The sequence below is a fragment of the Monodelphis domestica genome, chromosome 2, assembly GCF_027887165.1.
Source record: "Monodelphis domestica isolate mMonDom1 chromosome 2, mMonDom1.pri, whole genome shotgun sequence".
Taxonomy (NCBI): domain Eukaryota; kingdom Metazoa; phylum Chordata; class Mammalia; order Didelphimorphia; family Didelphidae; genus Monodelphis; species Monodelphis domestica.
This window is the reverse complement of record NC_077228.1, coordinates 291,641,190-291,662,903: the sequence shown is the minus strand read 5'-3', so window position 1 is coordinate 291,662,903 and position 21,714 is coordinate 291,641,190. Positions and strand designations below refer to the sequence as shown.

The 21,714-nt window shown below is 35.3% G+C and overlaps 1 protein-coding gene across 3 annotated transcripts in view; it reads right to left on the bottom strand.

Moving 5' to 3' along the window:
- The window catches only part of SLC25A27 (solute carrier family 25 member 27), a 69,377-nt gene that overhangs the window by 31,249 nt on the left and 16,414 nt on the right, over positions 1-21,714 (bottom strand). For 2 of the 3 annotated variants that reach the window (XM_056818363.1, XM_001368705.4), the window contains exon 4: positions 20,694-20,816. In XM_056818363.1, the coding sequence (XP_056674341.1) occupies positions 20,694-20,816 (123 nt within the window). Of the gene's footprint in view, positions 1-11,263; positions 11,393-20,693; positions 20,817-21,714 lie in introns of all 3 variants that reach the window. The other variant, XM_007484011.3, reaches the window with a different exon arrangement.

The following is a 21,714-nucleotide window of genomic DNA, read 5'->3' as shown; positions in this document are numbered from 1 at the left end:
AGTGAAAGGAGCAGAACCAGGAGAACATTGTACACAGAGACTAATACACTGTGGTATAATCGAACGTAATGGACTTCTCCATTAGTGCGGTGAAATGTCCCTGAACAATTTGCAGGGATCTAGGAGAAAAAAACACTATTCATAAGCAAAGGATAAACTATGGGAGTGGAAATACCTAGGAAAAGCAACTGCCTGAATACAGCGGTTGAGGGGACATGACAGAGGAGAGACTCTAAATGAACACCCTAATGCAAATATTATCAACATAGCAATGGGTTCAAATCAAGAAAACATGTAATGCCCAGTGGATTTATGCGTCAGCTATGGGGGTTGGGGGGAAGGAAAAGAAAATGATCTATGTCTTTAAATGAATAATGATTGGAAATGATCAAATAAAATATATTAAAAAGAAAAAAAAGAAAAAGAAAAAAGAAAAAAGGTAGGTCAAAAAACAAATCACAGAAATGATTACTGATTTTACTGAAGAGAAGGATAATGAAGAGACACCATATCAAAAATCTATTGGTGAATTTATCTCTTTGAGTGCCTATATCAACAAAATAGAGAGGGAGGAAATAAATGAATTGGGCTTGCAACTCAAAAAATTAGAAAGAGCACAAATTAAAAATCCCCAGATAAAAATTAAATTGGACATCCTAAAAATTGAAGTGAAATTAATAAAACTGAAAGTAAAAGAACTATTGAATAAGTAAGACTAGGAGCTGGTACTTTGAAAAAACAAATAAAATAGATAAAGTACTAGTAAATCTAATAAAAAAGAAAGAAGAGAAGCATATTAACAGTATCGAAAATAAAAAGGGCAATCTCACAGCTAATGAAGAGGAAATTAAGATAATTATATGGTGATAAATTTGACAATTTAGTTTAAATGGGCAAATATATACAAAAATATAAAATGCCTAGATTAACAAAAGAAGAAATAGAATACTTAAATAATCCCATCTCAGAAAAAGAAACTAAATAAACCATCAAGGAACACCATAAAAAAAATCCCTAGGATCAGATGGATTCATAAATGAACATTAAAGAATAGTTAATCCTAATACTACACAAAGTTATCTAACAAAATAAACAAAGAAAGAAAGAGTCTTGCCAAATTTTTTTTTATTACACGAATATGGTACTGATTCCTTATCCAGGAAGACCAAAAACAGAGAAAGAAAACTACAGACCAATCTACTTAATGAACACAGATGCAAAAATCTTAAATAAAATATTGGCAAAGAGACTACAGCAAGTCATCACAAGGATTATTCACTATGACCAGGCAGGATTTATATCAGGAATACAAGGTTGTTTTAACATTAGGAAAACTATCCACATAACTGACCATATCAATAATCAAATTAATAGGAATCACATCATCATCTCAATAGGTTCAGAAAAAGCCTTTGACAAAATATAATACCCATTTTTATTGAAAACACTAGAAAGTGAAGCTGCTGGATGGCTCAGTGGATTGAGAGGCAGGCCTAGAAATGGAAGGTCACAGACACTTCCTAGCTATGTGACCCTGGGCAAGTCACTTAACCCACATTGCCTAGCCTTTACCACTCTTCTGCCTTGGAACAAATACACAGGATTAATTCTAAGACAGAAGGTGAGTGTTTAAAAAAACAAAAGAAAACATTAGAGAGTAGAGGAATAGAAGGGCCTTTCCTTAAAATAATAAACAGTTTTTATTTAAAACTACCAACAAGAATTTGTACCCCAAAGAGATAATAAGGAAAAAGACCTGTACAAGAATATTCATAGCTGCACTCTTTGTGGTGGCAAAAAAAAAAATTGAAAAATGTGAGTATGCCCTTGAATAGGGGAATGACAAATTGTGGTATATGTTGGTGATGGAGTACTATTGTACTCAAAGGAATAACAAACTGGAGTAATTCCATGTGAACTGGAATGATCTCCAGGAATTGATGCAGAGTGAAAGGAGCAGAACTAGGAGAACATTATACACAGAGATTGATACACCATGGTACAACTGAATGTAATGGACTTCTCCACTGGTGGCAATGCAGTGATCCTGAACAACTCAGAGGAACACTATCCACATTCAGAGGAAAAACTGTGGGAGTATAAACACAGAAGAAAAACAACTGCTTGATTACATGAGTTGAGGGGGATATGATTGGGGATGTATCATCCTAGTGCAAAGTGATCATCCTAGTGCAAACATCAACAACATGGAAATAGGTTCTGATCAAGGACACATGTAAAACTAAGTGGAATTGTTTGTCAGGTACAGGAAGGGGGAGGAGGAGGAAAGGGAGGAAAAGAATATGATTCTTTTAACCAAGGAATAATGCTCTAAATTGACTAAATAAAATTTTCAAAAAAAAATCGGCAAGTAATATGCAATGGGGATAAGTTAGAAGCCTTCCCCATAAGATCAGGAGTAAATCACCAGTGTTTTTAAAATATTTATTAGAAATGCTAGCAGTAACAATTAGAGAAGAAAAAGAAACTGAAGAGATTAAAGTAGGTAATGAAGAAAATAAATTATCACTCTTTGCAAATGATATGGTGGCATATTTAGAGAATCCTAGAAAATCAACTTAAAATCTAGTATAAAGAATTAATAATTTTAGCAATGGTGCAGGATACAAAATGAACCCACATAAATTATCTGCATTTCTATATATTTCCAACAAAAATTGGCAGCAAGTTTTAGAAAGAGAAACTTGATTTAAAAATCACTCTAGACAATATAAAATACATGGGAACTTATCTGTCAAGTCAAACTCTGGAATTATATAAACACAAGTACAAAAAAATTTTCACACATAAAATTATATCTAAACAATTGGAAAAACATTAATTGCTCATGGGTAGAATGAGTTAATATAATAAAAATGACACTTCTACCTAAACTAATTTATTTATTCAGTGCCATATCTATCAGACTACCAAAAAATTTTTTCATAAAATTAGAAAAAATTATAACAAAGTTCATCTGGAAGGACAAAAGACCAAGAATATCAAAGGAACTAATGAAAATAAAATGAGAAGATCGGGGGCCTAGCAGTACCAGATCTCAAACTGTACTATAAAGTAGTGATCATCAAAACAATATGGTACTGGTTAAGAGATAGAAGGGTGGATCAATGTGTAATAATTAAAAATGGGTTTGACAAATATAAGAATTTAAAAAATTGAATTGTGATCACTGTTTATAAAATTAACTCAAGTCATGAGAATGTTAACAACTTTAGTAGCTTTATTATAGTAGGGTAGTGATAGTAAAGAGAGAAATGTAGGAATGTGATAGGGGAATTGTCTAGCCTAACACTCTAAGTCTGCTCTGAAGAAATCTAGCTCACTCCCCAACAAAGTCCCAATCTTCAGCCAGAAGAGCTGGATAGTCTCAGCATCCAAAGCAGAAGTCCTCCAATGCAAAAATCCTCCAACACAGAAACACCAATGCAGAATCTCCAATGCAGAAGTCCAAGGCAGAAGAATCCCTGCAATGCAGAGACACCAACACAGAAGTCCTCCCTCAGCAAGAGCCACCAGTGCAGCAGAAACAGAAGATCCTCAGCAAGAGCCACAAGTATAGCAGAAGCAGAAGTGACTCAGAATGCTTTAGGCTGGCTTTTATGAGCAGTTTTCTCCACATCACTTCCTGTCTCTCTGATTCCTCGTTCCCTTCACTGTAGGATAGTCTTTCACATCTCAGGAACCAATTAAAGTCTCTCAATTTGCCTAGCACTGCCCAGAGGGCAGTGTCTGTGGGATCCACCTCCTGCACTCTGAGGGTAAGAACCCTTATCAAAAGGATTCACAAGTTCCTGTCTGATTAATTTAAAAAGGTGGAGCATTCCAAGTACTTGATTAAGAGGAAAAAAATTCCCTTTCACAATCCCCCCCCCCCCCCATGATTCTATTGGGAGACGAGCATGTTGAAATCTCCCAGATTTACATGCCTAGTCTCCCCAAAGAATCATTTCAAATATCCAGCTTATATCTCTAAAAATCTCCTAGCAAAAGGCTCATACAATACTGCACTTTCTAAGAGGAAGTCACGATAGTTTGAGATAAAAGGGAAATAAAAAAGAGAGAACAAAACCAATGATTGGTAGGTGCATTAACAAAAGCCAATTAGGGGGAAATCCACTTTAGCATAAGAGTTTACATTCAAAATAAATGTCTTCAACCTCCTTCATTTTGATTCACTACATTCCAAAGTTCATTCTGGATCTTCTAATGCAGTTTATGTTTTCCACAGGCTTCTTTATGTTGCCTTCTTTAAAAGAGTTCATTTTCTTGATTTGAGGAGTTAGAAAGCTTCTTTTCCCAAAATTTCTCTCAGAAAAAATTTAAATCTTGGATTTTACAAAAATCATATAATTCCCCCCTGAAGAGGGTGTTGACCAACACCCAGATCAATCTAGGATACATGCCTGAGTTATGGGGTATATGAATCAATACTTAAAAGAAAAGCCAAAAATATTAAAAACAAACTGAAATAGAAAAAAATAAATTTTGGAAAAGAAAAAAAATCAAAATCTATGTATATATAAAATTCTTAGTAAGCAAGAATAAGCCCATAACAGGTCCATGAATCGGGGGCCAATTAAAGTGATACATGTTCTACAAGTCTGTAGGACAATTGCAGTAATATAGCACTTATCCAACAGCAGCCAGGACTATAGAAAATTGCCATACTATAAAGAAAAAATAGACTAGATTTTGAAGTAAAAGGGGAAATTCCCTGGTCTGATTTTTCCTTCACTGAGGGATAGGGAGCCAAAATGGCAGCCAAACTAAGGTACTTGTAGCAACCTGATACAGTATAAGGATGATGTTAGAAATTGGGTCTTGTTATATTAGTTTAGAGATAAGAAGTAGAGAAGCTGGCTTGAGAAAGAATTAGAATTCCAAAACGAGCTGAGAGTGTCAGTTCAAGTCCAACAGTTTTGTGTGGCAGTTGGTCTCTGACAGTTGGCAGAGCCACTCACAGAGACTTTCTCTCTCTGAGGGCTTGAAGTGGGCAACAGTTTTCTCTCTCTCTCTCTCTCTCTCTTTCCCCTCCCCCATCTGAGATAGAAGGAAAGGAGTGAAAGACCTGAATGAGCTTAGCGTTTTATTTTTCCAACTTGGAAAACATTATTGACTATTACTATTTTTATAGAATGTTTTAACTTTGAGGAGACAAAAGAAAACCTGTTTTTGGTTTGGACTCTGATTCTGCTAAGGCTCAGAGTCCTAAGTTGATTCTTGTTGAGACTCAACCAGCTAGGCTTTGTTATTTTTATAACTTGGAGGCAAAGTTAAGAATTTTAAGGATAATAGTGTCAGTTTATTTAGAATAGTAAAAGTTTGGGTTAGTCAGACCAGGAAGGATCAGTGTAGCCCATGAACACAAGAGACACAGTTCCTTGTAGAACCAGGGAGTTTTATTTGGATAGAGTTAGAATCCTTTCGAGTTACAAATCCTTTTATCCTTATATTTCAATAAGTATTTTATTTTTTATAACAAGAGTCTCTTTAGTGTCCTTGTGCCTGGCACTGAAGAGAAGTTCACTTATGAGCTTCACTCCTCTTATATAAGTTGAGGATACTTTGTGAGCTCAGCAAGCAGAGTATCTAAATCAGTTTATAAACTCATAATCAATCCATTGCCTATTAGTTTTATAATTTGCCATTTATTTTTACAATAGGGAAGTCCAGCATCTGACATTGTCAAACAGCTGCTTCCTCAAACCTCATAACAAGTCCTCTGTTTTGGCGCAAATTTTCATCAATCCTATAGGGATTGGTGGTCTCCTTGACCTTGTACAGTGGCTCTTTTGTGTACCCTTCTTCTGGAATTAGACACAATTATCAGTCAAGGTCCCCTAATACTTAACAATCAATGGCAGGTTTGCTTTTGGGTATACATAGGTATTAGGGCTAATAGAATCAATTGTCCTATTACAAATTAAAAAAAAACAATAATCAAGTAAAAAATGCCAAAATCCATAGTTCACATTCTATGACAATGTGTCAGCCAAAACTGTGTCGGACTTCTCTATGCTGTCTATGAACTTTTATAATGGTATCATCTCTGATCCAGTTATAGGAGGAATACTATCAGAGGTCAATAACACAGAGTCTGAGAATGGGTCCAAGTGCCTTTGCCTTCACCTTCCTTATGCTTAACATAACAAAACATGTTATTGCTGGCAAGACATGTTATTGCTGATTTGACCATTCCATGAACCCAGATGATACTCGGAGTCATATCTTCTACTCCAGGAGCCATATCTACATTTTTGTTATACTTTCTCATGGATGTTTCTATTGTTTTTATTTTCTGTGGATTTTGCCTTTAAAAGATGTAACCATCTTGCATTAAAGTGCACTTATTTACTACCAGCAGGTGAGGCACTTCTGACACCAAATTGTGTCTCTGATTCTTATCTTTTCCCCTCGCCCGTACCTGGGGAACTCTGGTCTTGGTTCTGCCCCCCACAGGGACATTAACAGAATACAAATTTTAAAAAATTGCATGACAGAAGCTTTTTCCACTATTGGGAGGGGAATAGTCTGAAAAAGCTTAAAATTTACCTCTAGACTCTTCGAGGTTCCTACTCCCCCCACTGAGTACCATCATTTATCTAGATTCCATTTGTCAGACCTCTGGGGTCCCCCATACTGAGGGGGATTCCCACCCTGAATGTAGTGTGGATGGGCCCTATTTTGGGTGTTTTGTGAGTCATGATTTCCTTCATTTGTATTATTTCTACAATTATTATTATTCCTAAAGTTATTGTTATTCCTGAAATTTATATTTTTGTATACTTGATCCCAATTCCTACAATTTATCATTATGTGACCCCTTTTTCCACAGAAGTAATATATTAATGATTGATTTTTGGATTCCTGCAAAGGGGCTATAGCCACTCCTTGATTTGCTTTTACTTTTTTAATTTTTTCCCATTAGTATTCTTATTTCCTTCCTTAATGCCTCCACTAAATCACTATTATCTTCATCTTTCTTTTCATGGCCATTAAATACATAACCTGCTACTCTTCTTAATTTCTTGAGATCCATATTAGACCAGTTTGGGAATTTAGTCTTAAAATAGTCTTTGACCACCTTACAACATTTTTTTACAAACTGTCTTCTTTCTCTGGAAAGATCCAGGTCTATATCTACCACTCAATTCAATAAGCCTATCCATAGAACTGGGAGGGGTTTGCATCATGATTTTTTTTAAGATTTTCAAATTTTTGTCCAAGTACTAGATCTATCAGAGAAATTTCTCATTGCATCTAATAATGCATTCCTAGCCTGACATAATCGTAAATATTCTTCCTCTATGTTCAAGTTCCATTTTGGGTTTTCCTTTGGCCAATGAATTGCTCCCCTTCCTTGAGCCTGATTAACAAGAGAAACAATTTTATTTTTTTCTCTTTCTGTTAGGAAGGCTTGGAGCAAATTTTCCACATCAATGTGGGATCATAAGTGTGGTAAATACTCTCAAGTTTGTATTTTTTTTAAATAATCATAATGGGCTCATTTTCCAAGAAAGGGGTATTTACCTTGAATCTCTCAATATCTTGTGGAGTGTGAAAGGTATATGGAGTTTAATGTTCACTAAATCTCCACTATTAAAAGTGGGTTTTTCCCTTAGAGGGAACAGGACTTTAACTGAATTATCTTTGATTATTGCTGTTTGGCTTTTGTTTGAGTTGCAGTGGAGAAGGTAAGGGGACAAAGGGATGGGGAGGACTGATAGGGGTAAGGGGGGAAGATGAGTTGGGTAGGGGTAGAAATGGGTCGGGTAGGGATGATTTAGGTAGAGTAAGAGATAGTTTGAATACGGGAAGGGATGAGTTGAGCAGGGAAAGGGATGGGTTGAGCAGGGGGAGGGATGGGTCAGAGGGGACAAGAAATGGATTAGAGGGGGGAAGGCAAAGACTGAGTAAACTTAGATGGTGAGGGAGTTGAGGGAGATGAATCTTGAGGTTACTCAAGTTTCCTTCTAGTTTTTTTTTTTTCCAATTTATTCTATCTGAGTCTTGAGATCAATCAAGCTATCTTTCTATTGTTTTTTTCTTGAGGAGAAAAAGATAAACTGCAAGGTAATTTATTAGTATAAGTACACCCAGGAACAGTACTAAACAAAACCATTCTGAAACTGTGAGATGTTTGAGATAGGCAGGAAACTTCTTTCAGAGCGTGGACCATACTTTTCAGCACCATACTCAGTTGCCTATTTATTTTTTAAATTTAACTATTAAATTTTCTGCAATTCTACTTCCTGTCTATAGATGGCACTACCCTAATGTGTGCCGACTAGGGATTAGGAGTCTCACAAGGCTGTATTCTAAAGACTTTAAATTTGGTGTAAGTGCAGACACACCCTAATTAACTAGTCTTTGTTGGAGGGAGGCTAAAAGGCTTAGCCCCAGGCTATATTTTGGAGGGGAAAGCAAGAAAAAGCAAAAGCTTTTTATTTTAGGTAAAATAAAACATACTTTCTTATAGATGAAAACCCTCAGGGTACAGCCTAAATTTTAGCTAAGAGGTTTGGAAGAGTTTTCTCTCTTCCCATCCATGCTAGAGGTAAAAATGCTGGCAGCCATGTGCTTCCACAGCCATGTGGGCAGGGAGCCACTTTGATGAGCTGGCCTGGGAAGGCAAAAAAACTTGGGTGGAGAGCACAGGCTGTGGGCTGTTGGGATTTTGTCTTTAGTAGGCTCTGAAAGTTTCTCAGGGTTAAGCAAGCCATTTCAGTTATTTTTACTGTTGCTCTCCCTGACTGGTTCTCCCTAGGGTTCTACCTCCCCCTTAAGCTAATGCTAAAGGCATATAGGGCCTCAGAAACAGGAAAGAGTGAACTTCCAGTAGCAAATTAAGGCTAAACTTTGTTAATCTTGCCCAATAATTAACAAATGGAATAGATGGGGTAAATGACCTCAGGAAGCTAGTTTTCAATAAATCCAAAGATCCCAGCTTTTGGGACAAGAACCCACTATATGACAAAAACTGCTGGGACAATTGGAAAACAATATGGGAAAAAGTAATTTTAGATAAACATCTTACATCCTATACCAAGATATATTCAAAATGGGTAAATTACTTAAATATGAAGAGCAAAATAATAAATAAATTAGGTGAATATAGAATAGTATACCTGTTAGATCTGCAAGAAAGGAAGGAATTTAAGAACAAGCAAGACAGAGAATTTAAAAAAATGCAAAATGAATAATTTTTATTATATTAAATTGAAAAGGCTTCATACAAACAAAACCAGTGCAACCAAGATTAGAAAGGAAGCATCAAACTGGGAAAAAATTTAAACAAAATTCTCTGACAAAGGTCTAATTTCCGAAATATATATAAGGAACTAAGTCAAATGTAAAAGAAGTCAAGCCATTCCCTAATTGACAAATGGTCAAAGAATAGGAAAAGGCAGTTTTCAGGTGAAGAAATCAAAACTATCAATAATTACATGAAAAAGTGTTCTAAATTGCTCCTAATTAGGGAAATGCAAATCAAAAGAACTTGGAGGCACCACTTCACACCTAGCAGATTGGCCAATATGATTGTAAAGGGAAATAACAAATGTTGGAGGGGATATTGCAAAACTGGGACATACACTGCTGGTAGAGTTGTGAATTGATCCATCCATTCTGGAAGGCAATTTGGAATTATGCCCAAAGGACTTTAAAAGAATGTATGCTGTCTGATCCAGCAATACCACTACTAGGTTTGTACTCCCAAAGAGGTAATAAAAAAGGTTAGTACAAAAATATTCATAGCCTCATTCTTTGTGGTGGCAAAAAACTGGAAAATGGGCAGGGGTGTCACTCAACTAGGGAACAGCTGAATTGTGGTATGTGTTGGTGATGGAATACTATTGTGTTTTAAGTAATAATGAACTGGAGGATTTCTATATGAACTGGAAGAACCTCCATGAACTGATGCAGAGTGAAATGAGCAGAATCTAGAGAATACTGTACACAGTGAAACACTATGGAATGATTGAATGTAATGAACTTTGCTACTAGTACCTGTAAAAATTAAAATTAGTCTAAATAAAAAATATTATATTTTAAGAGATTTATTAATGATCATTAGAAATAAAGGAATAAAAGGGATACAAAATAAAAACAAATGCCCATGGCTAATCAGACCATTTAAAACCCTCGCTTACCACCACCATGCTCGTTGTCATTAAGCCAAAGAGACCAGGACCTTCCATATCCCTGGCTAATATTGCTTGTCTACAGGAAGAACGTAACGATGGGAAGTCAGTGGACTCCCAGGAAATGAAGTTCTTTTTTAGGATAACAGATTTTCAATTATACATTCCCCCAATGATCAATTTGGGGGGCTAGTCTCCTGAATTTTATCATTTAACATAATCAATGTTTAAATTATAGTAATTTGGGGATAAAAGGGAAAAGAACAAACCCATGATTGCTAGGAACACTGACAAAAAGCCAGTTAGTGGGCAGTCCCCTTCAGCATAAGAGTATACAAACAAAACAAATGCATTCAACCCCATACAGTTAGGACCACCACATCCCAAAGTTCACTCTGGATATTCTAGTGCAGTGTGTGGTCTGTGGAGGCATCTTCATGATGCCTTCTCCAAACAGTTCACTTTTTGGATTTGGAGAGGTATCATGTTCCTTAACCTAAAATTACTCTCAAAAGAATTTGAACTTTGCATTTTAGAATAATAATACATTCCACCCTGAAGATGATGTTAAAAAACACAGGGATCACTTATGGATGCATGGATAAGTCATGAGGTATATGAATCAATTAGCAAGAGAAATAAAAAATAATGCAAATAATAAATAAAAAATAACTTCTGGGTGAAATATAGACTATCAAAGTCTTACATGAAAAAATTCTAAGTAAAGGAAAATAAACCTATCACAGGTCCTTGAATCAGGACCCAATTAAAGTAATTTCTATCCCACATCTATAGGACAAATGCAGTTATATTTCACTTATCCATTTGCAACAAAGACTACAAAAAGTTGCCATACTCTAAGAGGAAAAAAGGACTAGATTTTTGTGTGATAGGGAAGTGTCATTCCCTGGTCTGATTTTACCTTTGCTCTGAAGGATAGGGGAGCCAGGATGTTAGCCAAACTTTGGTACTTGTCTGTATTTCACAAAGAGTTTGGATACAAGGCATCCTGTGTCTTAACAAATGTCAAGCACCACAACTGTGAGTCTCACACTAGTTACAAGTCCTTTCATATTGGACTAGAAGTTCATCAATCCTACCTGGATTGGTTTGGTCCTTTTTGACCATGTGCTCCTTGGCACAGATTTTCATCAACCCCATTGGGATTGGTTGGTCTCCTTGACCTTGTGTTTCTTGGCACTATATAATAGCTCTTTTGTGCCCTTCTCCTGGAATCAGACACAATCATTAATCACAGTCCCATAATATTTATCAATAAATGGCAGGTTTCCATCGTCTAAAGCTTTTGAGTATGTATTAATATTATAGCAAATATATATTTTAACTTATATTACTGCAAAATCAAAAAAGTTAAAGAAAATGTCCTCAATACTGGTGACATGTGCTTCAAATACAAAAAGGAGATATAAAATAAAACTGAAATAGTATATTGCACAGGCAAGCAAAAATAATAATAAAAAAGTATTAAAAATAAAAAAATATATACCTTACAATCACTGACACACTGTGTCAGTTAGGGAAAGGTAGAATACAAAGGTTTCTCACCCAAAAATGAAATCCATGTCCTCCTTCAAACTTGGCTATGATACACTGAGAGTGCAAATGATTTTCACAAAGTAACAGTTTTTTTTAATAAAGAACAATAGTACAACAGGTAATTCACATTCAAGAGTATCAAAATCCCCAGTTATAAAAGAACCATTTAATGACAAAAGCAAAAAACCCCACTATCATTAGGATTCACATGAGCCTGTTGTGTGACATTTAAAGCTAATGGATACTTGTCACAAGTTTTTCAGATGTAGCAATGTTTCAATCTTGGCTGAGATATTTTAAAAAATCTATTACTGCCATCATTACAAAAATCTGGCAGAGGAGTCTAGAAAAGACAAAACCCCTGTACTGTTGATGTTGGGTCTAAAAATGTCACCAAGAATCTAGATCATTCTGGTGGAAGGGTAGAGTAAGCTGAAGAGTTACAAATGAGAGATGCTCCCTCTTGGGAGCCATCCGGGGTACCATGCCCTGGGAACAACTGCCAAACTCCTTTGGTATGAGACTATTATGTCCCATCCATTCACATTTTTACAAATGTGGAGGTGGAAAATTATAATAGTGCTTCAGCTACTAAAATGGACTCTACCTCTTGTTACAAATAACTCAAAGGCAGGCAAAATGATCAGTCAGAGTTGTTAAAATAAATTTTCCAAAGGTTGTTAACCAGGTTGATGGAATCCATCCATCATCTATGTGACAATTAACAAAGCCAAAATGGGGGGGGGGTCTGTTTTTATGGGCTTATATAATGATATTTTTGTTCAGTATAGTTATATGAGAAAAGTATCAGAATATAACAGTAGTTAAAACACAGTAGATTAAAATGATTCAGTATAACAGAATAGTATTGATCAGATTAATATATGAGCTTAAAACAACAAAATTAAATCTTAAACAAAACAATCAGCAAAATACAATAAAATCCAGAGACTTTCATAAAACAATGGAATCTGAAAAGGTTTAAAATCTTCACCTCCAGTCTCTTTAAAGTTCCTTTCTTTATCTGTTCAGATTCCTTTTGTCAGAGCTCTGTGATCTCCCATAGTGAGGGAGAACATGGGTTTGAGGAATCCCAAACTGGATGAATCTTAGAGACTGGGCAGGCCCAAATGACAAAGGGTTGTAGGGAGATTAATTTCTCCCCTGAATCTCAGGCAAGATGATTGAAAGGAGCAGTGCACCCATGAATGATAGAAACAAAAAGAAATCCTAAAACTGGAAGCTATTTGAAATAGGCAGTGTACTGCTCTGTCATAGAGTGCACTATGCTTCCAATTTTACTTCCTGTTTGGAAGAGTAAACTTCTTTTCTTCCCCTTCCCTGAGGTAAAACACTAGGGAGAAGTTTGTTTTCCCTGCCACATGGACAGGGAGTTAGGAGGCTAATTGTTGTCTAAGGAAAACACACCCTGGTTTTTACCAGCTTCCTGGAGAGAAGCTCCAAGTTTGTGAGTTTCGAAGATATAGCAGCAGCTACCAGCAGCCCAGCAGGACCAACAACAGTGGTTGGGGATTGGGGGCCAAAGATCATAAGAAGGATTCAGGGGCAGGATCAGTAGTAGACTTCTGGGATTTAGAAGCCAGAAAAAGCAGAATCAGGAGCAGTAACACCAGAGGCAGCAGTGAGGAACTGAGGAACAAGTGTTCAAGCAGATGGACAAGAGAAGTGGCTTATCTCTTCTCAGCTAAGAGTCCCCTGGCTAAAAAACAGCCCATTGGGTAGAGAGGGTGACTGGGCAAAAAGTGGGGAAATAAAAAAATAAAAAACAAAAAATCATCAGGAGCAGGAATAGCAGCTCCGAAGAGAGTTTGGAGTTCTCTCAGAGTTTGCAAGGGTGGGTGGGTGGAGGTTCAAAAAGCCATGGTAGGAGAAATATGGCTTAAAAATTTTATCTAGGCTATCTTAAAAAATTAAGAGTTTTCTCTTCAACTTCTGGTTGCCATCAAAAGTAAAAATTAAAATTAGTCTTAATAATAAAAAATATTATATTTTAGGAGATTTATTAATGATCATTAGAAATATCTGAATAAAAGGGATACAAAATAAAACCATGTGCCCATGTCTAATCAGCCTATTTAAAACCTTTCTTCACCACCACCATGCTTGCTGTCATCAAGCCAAAGAGACTAGGACCCTCCACGTCCCTGCCTATTATCCTGTCTACAGGAAGTACGTAATGACAGAAGTCAGTGGACTCCCAGGAAATGTAGTTCTTTTTTAGGGCATCCCTCAGGGACTTATGAGAAATGTATCCACATTGAAAGAAAGAACAGTGGGAGTAGAAATGCAGAAGAAAAACATATGACATCATTTTCTTATATGGGTACATGATTTGGGGTTTTGGTTTTAAAAGATTCCTCCGTTGCAAAATTGAATAATATGGAAATAGGTATCAAGTGATAATATTTGTAGAACCCAGTGGAATTGCTTATTGGTTCCCAGAAGGGGGAGGGAAAGATGTATATGTATAATGTAAACATGGAAAAATATTTTAAAAATAAAAAAAAATTAAATGATTGAGACCACCTAAAAAATTAAGTAGTTTTGTGGTAATTTGATTGGTATGGCATTGAATAAGTAAATTAATTTAGGTAGTGTTGAGATTTTTTATATAACTCAGTGTACCCATAAGCAATTGATACTTTTCCAGTTATTTAGATATCTTTGTGAGATGAATGTTTTCTAATTATGTTTATATGGTTCCAGTGTCTTGGCAGGTAAGACTCCCAAATATTTCATAGTCTCTAGATTTTACATGGAATTTCTCTATCTTTTCCTACTGTGTTTTATTGGTAATATATAGAACTGTTGATGATTTGTGTGGTTTTATTTTAAATCCTTCAATTCTACTGATGTTAATTGTTTTGACTAGTATTTTTGGTTGAAGGTTCTCTAAGTCAACCATCATATCATCTGCAAAAAATACAGTTTTCTTTTCTCATTGGCTATGCCTGTTTCTTTGATTTATTTTTCTTACTTCTTTGCTATAATTATAATTTCTTGAATTATCCTGACTAACAATGTTGATAGTGATTATCACATTACAGATTAGGCTTACTCTTGGTTTTAAGCAGCCAATATTTACATAGCACCTACTGTGTGCCAGGCATTGTGCTAAATGTTTTTAGAATTATCTCATTTAATCCTCACAACCACCTTAGAAGGTAGGGGCTATTAGTATTCCCATTTAACAGAGAAGGATATTGAGGCAAACAAAGTGACTTGCTCAGGGTCACAGAGTAAATGTCTGAGGCTGGGTTAGAATTTTGTGCATCTCACTGACTGTGCCTCCTAGTTACCCCCAAAAGGCCTTGATCTTAGATCTTAAGGAAGAGTTGAATGATTCTGATGCCTCTTCCTGACATGATGATGGTCCTGGATCACAGCACTATTAGCTGAGCTCCAGTTCTTCTGGTGATTTCTTAGCTAGAAAAGTTTTGTGCTTGGACTTCATAAACATACTATATAATCCAATATCTATATACTAATCTAACTTAATATTGAGATGTTCAATGCACAAAGGTTAAACACTAGGTCTGACCACATCACCCTTCATAGCTCCCTATCACCTCCAGGACCAAATATAAAATTTTCTGTTTAACATTCAAAGTCCTTCATAACCTGGTTTTAGATAGTTATTCTTTTAAGAAAAGCTCCATTTATTCCTATGATTTCTAGTATTTTGTTGCTGTTTTTAACAGAAATGAGTGTTGTAAAAGTTTTTTGGATCTATTGAAATAATCATATGATTTTTGTTGTTTTTGTTGATATAGTAATTATGCTTCTAATTTTCCTAATACTAAACCAGTTTTGCTTTTCTGGTACAAATCTAGCCTAGTCAGAGTATATAATGTATTGTTGTAATCTCCTTGTTAGTATTTAATTTAATGTTTTTGCATCAATATTCATTAGAAAAATTGGTCTATTGTTTTCTTTCTGTTTTGGCTCTACCTGGTTTAGGTTTCAAGGCTAGATTTATGTTTGGAACGAATTTGATAGGACTCCTTTATTTAATTTTTCCAGTTTATGTAGTATTAGAATTAACTGTTCTTAAAACATTTGGTAGAATTCTCTTATAAATCTATCATATTCTAGGGTTAAATCTAGCTCATGGAGCTAGATTTAATGCCTAAAGGAATCTCATAGGGCATAAAGTTAAACCTCTTCATTTGAAGACAAAACTGCGACCCCGGGAGGCTAAATGATTTATCCAATGTCATACTGATTTGGGATTCACACTCAGGTGTTCTGATTGCAAATCTAGTGCTCTTTCAACTATATTATTAAATAACAGTTCAAAATTATATAAAACTTACAAAGTGCTTTTCTTCCCACAAACCTTAAAGATAGTAAAAAGTAAAATATATACATTTTATAGACCTAGTAACTAAAGCTCAGTTGGGACTTCATTCTAATTTTCTGACCTAGAATTCAGTGGTCATTCCACTAAACAACAAAGAAAGTCTTTGGTAAATGGTTAAGCATTATATAAACGTAAGTATTTCATATATGTGTGTGTGTGTGTGTGTGTGTGTGTGTGTGCATATGTATATATGTTTAATGTTATGCATATTATTGTGATGATATAATTTATATTATATATTATTTATATATATAGTAAGGAGCACTATAACATAGTAGATCAATATGTGGTATATTATCTTAATTATATCTTATATTCCATTTTAGCATCTATGTAATTAAAGTGGTATATAAATATCATCATTATCATCATCATCATCATCATCACCATTATCTCCTTCCCCTTCTTTTTTCCTCCTTCTTCTTCCACCAATTAACATTTATTTTTAAGAGCCTAGTACATGCCAATACTCTGCTAAGAGTTCATTCAAAGATGGCAAAACATTCCATCTTCAAGAAGCTCACAATCTAAGGGGAGACAACATACAAACAAGTGTGTATCAAAAAAAAATTATATACAGGATAAACTGGGAGTAATCTGTAAAGCAAGGCACTAAGATTAAGGTGAACTGGGAAATATTTCTTACAAAAAATGGGATTTTAGTTGAGATTTGAAGAAAGTCATGGAAGCCAGGATATAAAGATGAGAAAGGAGAGAATTCTAGGCATGAGACCAGTTAGTAAAAATGGTCAGAGTTAGGATATGGAGTTTTATGTAAGAAGAATAGGGAGAAGGTCAGTTCCACTGAATTACAAGGTATATGAAAAGGAGTAAAAGTGTAACAAGACTGGAAAGAATATCATTGTATTCTCTTATGAAGAAGATATGAAAAGGGAATAAACATATCTTTGCAAACAATATTCTATGACAGACTGTATATAGTAAAAAAAAATTGAAAGTTAAGGAAGATATAAGATCGTGTACTACCTATACTTTGTGTGTTATACTTTTAAAATTTTGATTCTTAAAAGCAAAATATAGTTTTTAAATCTTTTTTCAACTACCAAAAATATTTTTTGGTATCACCTCCCTTATATCACCACACCTTAAAATTACCTCCTCCCATCTTTGCCGTTAGAAAATGAAAAACAGAACCCTTGAAACAAATATAAGTAAGTTAAGTAAAAATATTCCTTCATTGGCCATGTACAAGAAAGTTATATCTCAATTTATACTCTGAGTCTATAATTTCTCCATCAAGAAGTGGCAACAAGATTCATCATTGTTATTTGAAATTATGGTAGGTCATTACATTGATCAGAGTTCTTAAGTCTTTATAGTCATTTATCTTTAAAATGTTATTGCATGAATTACTTTGGTTCTATTCACTATACTTTGTATCACTTCTTTACTAGTTTTCTTTCTGAAACTTTCCAATTCATCATTTCTTATAGTATAATATTTTACTATTACATTCTTATATATAATTTGCTCAATCATCCCCCAAACATTAGAAACCTTTTTAGTTTCCAGTTCTCTGTACAGTTTAGAAACTTTTTGGCCATAGCTCCAGATAACTTTCCAGAATGGATGGACCAGTCCACAGCAATTCCATTAGTGCATTAATATACCCTACCCATTTTCTCATAGCTCCTTCAACATTTATCATTTATTTTTTTGGTCAGTTTTGCCAATTTGATGGATATACAGTACAACTTCAGAGATGCTTTCAATTGCATTTTTCTAATAATTGAACACAAATTCTTTTTCTATCCAGAGAGAGGAAAGACAACTTTCTTGCTTTTCTAATTTATTATATCACATTACATATATAAGTCATCCATTTGGAGCTTATTTTTATTCATGGTATGAGATGTGAGTCTAAATTTGATTTCTCTCAGACTGCTTTCCAGTTTTCCAGTGAAAAATTTTTGAATAGTGAGTTCTTACTTAGTATAGTGATGGTGAACCTAAGACACATGTCCAAAGATGGCATAAAGAGGGTTCTCTGTGGAGAGGAGCTGTCCTCCCCTCTAACCCCCTCCCCAGAATTTATTACTAGAAAGGCAGAGGGACTCGGGCAGAGCTGTTCCCCTCCTCCTCTCCACTGTGTCTGATGACATTTTTTTCACATCTTATATCTTTCTGCCAATAGCCCAATGGGAATATACAGTGGGTATGGTGGGCAACTCATAGGCAGCAGAGTTAGAGGGGAGCTGAGAGCTCAGGCCACTCTCCTTTCCCCTCTTCACCTGAGCTGATGACATATTTTCACTTTACCTGCCGCTTTGCCCAGCAGCCCAATAGGAACATTTTTTCCCTTCCCTGCATCAGGTAAGGAGGGGGGCAGGGTGAGCCCAGCACTTGGTAGAAGGGTGGGGCATGGCACAAGGTCTCTGGGGGATGGGGTATGGCACCTACTTTCTAAAAGTTTCACCATCACTGGCTTAGTATCTTGGTTCCTCACTTGATCTTAGCAGAATACATTTTCATTCTTCTCCACCTTCACATAGTCAAATTCCTGGAAAAAGCTGCCTAATACCTGTTCACACTTCTCCTCCACCTTCATATAGCCAAATTCCTAGAAAAAGTTGCCTCTACTTATTCCACATTTTACTTCTCACCTCTTTAGGATTTGGCTTCTGATTTCATTACCCAATTGAAAATTCTCAATACAAACTTAATGTTGATCTTTTAATTGCCAAACTCAATGACTTTTTTTCTATCTTCATCTTTTTTTTTCATATCTGCTTCATTTAAAATCACCTGGTCCTACCAGATACTTTCCTTTCTTTGGGTTATTCTAATACTGCTCCATCTTGGTTTTTCTAATTTCTTAACCAATTATCTTTTGATGTGTCTTCATCCATGTCCTACTCTCTATTTGTAGGTGTAACTGAAGTTGTGGGCCTACAATAACCCTTTTTGGTAGTCCCATTAGTTCTCTTTGGTTCAATTATAATCTCTAAGTAGAGATCTCTCTGTATCACCAAAATCTTTTGACACTGCCATGTGGTTGGTTCAAACTTAGAAAATTATCTGATTTTATGAACAAAAATGACATGAAAAAACATATCAACATTTGCCTTGCTAATGTATCTTGTAGAACACTGGGCTTTTCCCTTTTTCTTGCATCTGAATCCTGAGTTCCTTGAGATTATGGGCTATATTTCTTCACTATTTGTATTCTTTGTGCATAGTACTTTGTGCATAGTATAAATAAATACTTTTTTCTTTCATTCACTCATCCATTCATTTATTAATTCATCACCAAGATGAATCACCAAAATATCTTAAAATGGATAGCTAATAGGCATTTCAAATTCAACATTTCCAAAACATTATCTTTTCCTCTAAACCCTTCCATCGTTTTAACTTTTCTATGTCTGTTAAGAACATGAATATCCTTCTAAGCTAAACAGGTTCAGAACTTTGAAGGCCTCCTTGATTCCTTATTTTCCTTCACTCCATTTGTTTAATCAGTTGTGAAATCTTGCCAATTTTACCTTCATGAAATATTTCACATTTATTGCTTTCTCTGTATTTACATGGCTATCACCTCTTCTTTAGACTAATACAAAAGCCTCTTGATTGATCTCCCTGCTCCAAGTCTCTCTCCACTCCAATACAGCTTCCACTCAGAGGCCAAAGTGATATTCTAAAGTACAGGTTTGACTTTTCATTCTCCTACTTAATAAACTCTAATATTACCTCCAGGATAAAATACAAATTTCTTTGTTTGGTATTCAAAGCACCTGACAACCCTTTATTTGTTACTTTCCTTTATGCATTATTCTTGCCAAAGAATTTGGCATTGTTGTTCCACAAATTATTCCTCATTCCTGAAATAAACTCCACCTATCCCTTAGAATATCTGATCTGATCTCCACAGTTGCCAGTGCATTTCCTCCAATTGCTTTGTATTCATTTTTATATATTTTATACATGCTTATATCTGAACATATTGACTTCCCTTATAGAATGTAAGCTTCATAAGGGAGAGGACTGTTTCATTTCCATTTTTTATTTCTAGGGTCTACTATAAGCTTATTAAACATTTGTTGATTGATAAAAGATATTGAGGAAATTTTTAAAAAGGAAGTGAACTTGTCCCATATCAAGAGCAAGAGATAGAAAAATGATGGCCCACTTGCCGGTATTCCAGATAATGTAAAAAAAGAAAATACAAAAATCCCAAAATGAAATTTTAAAAACTTAGAGGAAGTCTACCAGCAAATGGATAGACTTTTCATGGAAGATTTATGGGAATACACGGGTAAGCATTACATATGATAATAAAGTATAGATGGGTTTTGATCTGCCCAGACAGATGGAGTACCCATACTTAAGTCATATCCTGGACCTAAGGAAGTATGGGAATATATTAGTATGCATATGTTTTCCTGTTAAGTGGATAATTTCTCTTAAGCATATTGCATTTCTTCCTTAATCTTTTTCTTTTTTAATATGCGTATTAAATTATTTGAAAGGTACATTCATTTAAGTCTCCAGGTAAATGATAACAGATTTCAAATTATAAAGCTGTGAGTTATATAGTTCTGGATATAGAACACACCTGGAAAACTTACCGTAAAGCCTTTCCTTGAAGTTTCCTCTTTCCTTCCATCTGCAACTGAACCTTCACTAGATCAGCAGGGTTAGAAAGAAACTGAGCAAATGCACCAGACAGCATTCCTCCTATGGCTGTTTGCCTAATTGATTATGAAGGAATATAAATGTTTATCAAATTACAATTCATTCCAGAGCTTATTATCTTTCCTTAAAAAGTTGCTGTTCTGACTTACTGTTTCTGTCAGTTGGCACCATTATTCAACCAAATTTCCCATAATCAAAACTTAGGTGATATTTCTGACTCTTCTTACCTTTTCTAACCAGCCTTTAAATTCTGTCAGTTTTCCTGCTCTTATCCATCTCCTTTTTATTCCCACTGCTACCACTTTAGTCCCCATTGCAACCCACCTGGACTGCAGATGTAGTCTCCCAACACTGTTAGTGGAAGTGATAGGTGATTTAGCTGGCATTTAAATTGTAATGACTACCACGGTGAATTCATCTATACATGTTCATAAAACACTACAGCTTAGTTTACCCACTCTGTGGAGTGGGGGATATCAGTTTAGGATGCCCTAAGGGAGAAACAGTAAAAGTTTTAGGTACTCTAGTCTTGCTCTAATTGTTCTATGCAAGGATTTCAGTTCTCCTATAAATTCATGGCACAATAAGATTTAGAATATGAATGAATCATGGAGATTATTTGGATCTAATGATTCATTTTATGAATGAGGAATGTAAAGGGTTATAGACTAGCAAGAGCTAGAAGTTATTGCAGGAATTGCCTCATTTTAACTTCGTTTACAAATGAGGAATCAAGTGAATTTCTCAGGGTCTGTTGTTTTGTTTTTGTTTTTGTTTGTCCTTCCTATTTTGAAGAGGACCAATTACATTATAGGGTGATGCTTTGACTTGCAAATCAATTGGATTTAAGTGAGGCAGTTGCCCAAAGTCATCATCGTCTGGTCACTCTTTCTTTCAGAGTCATCTAAGTCCAGTGGCAGGACAAAAGGCAGGATGACTGGTGATAGCCTGGGA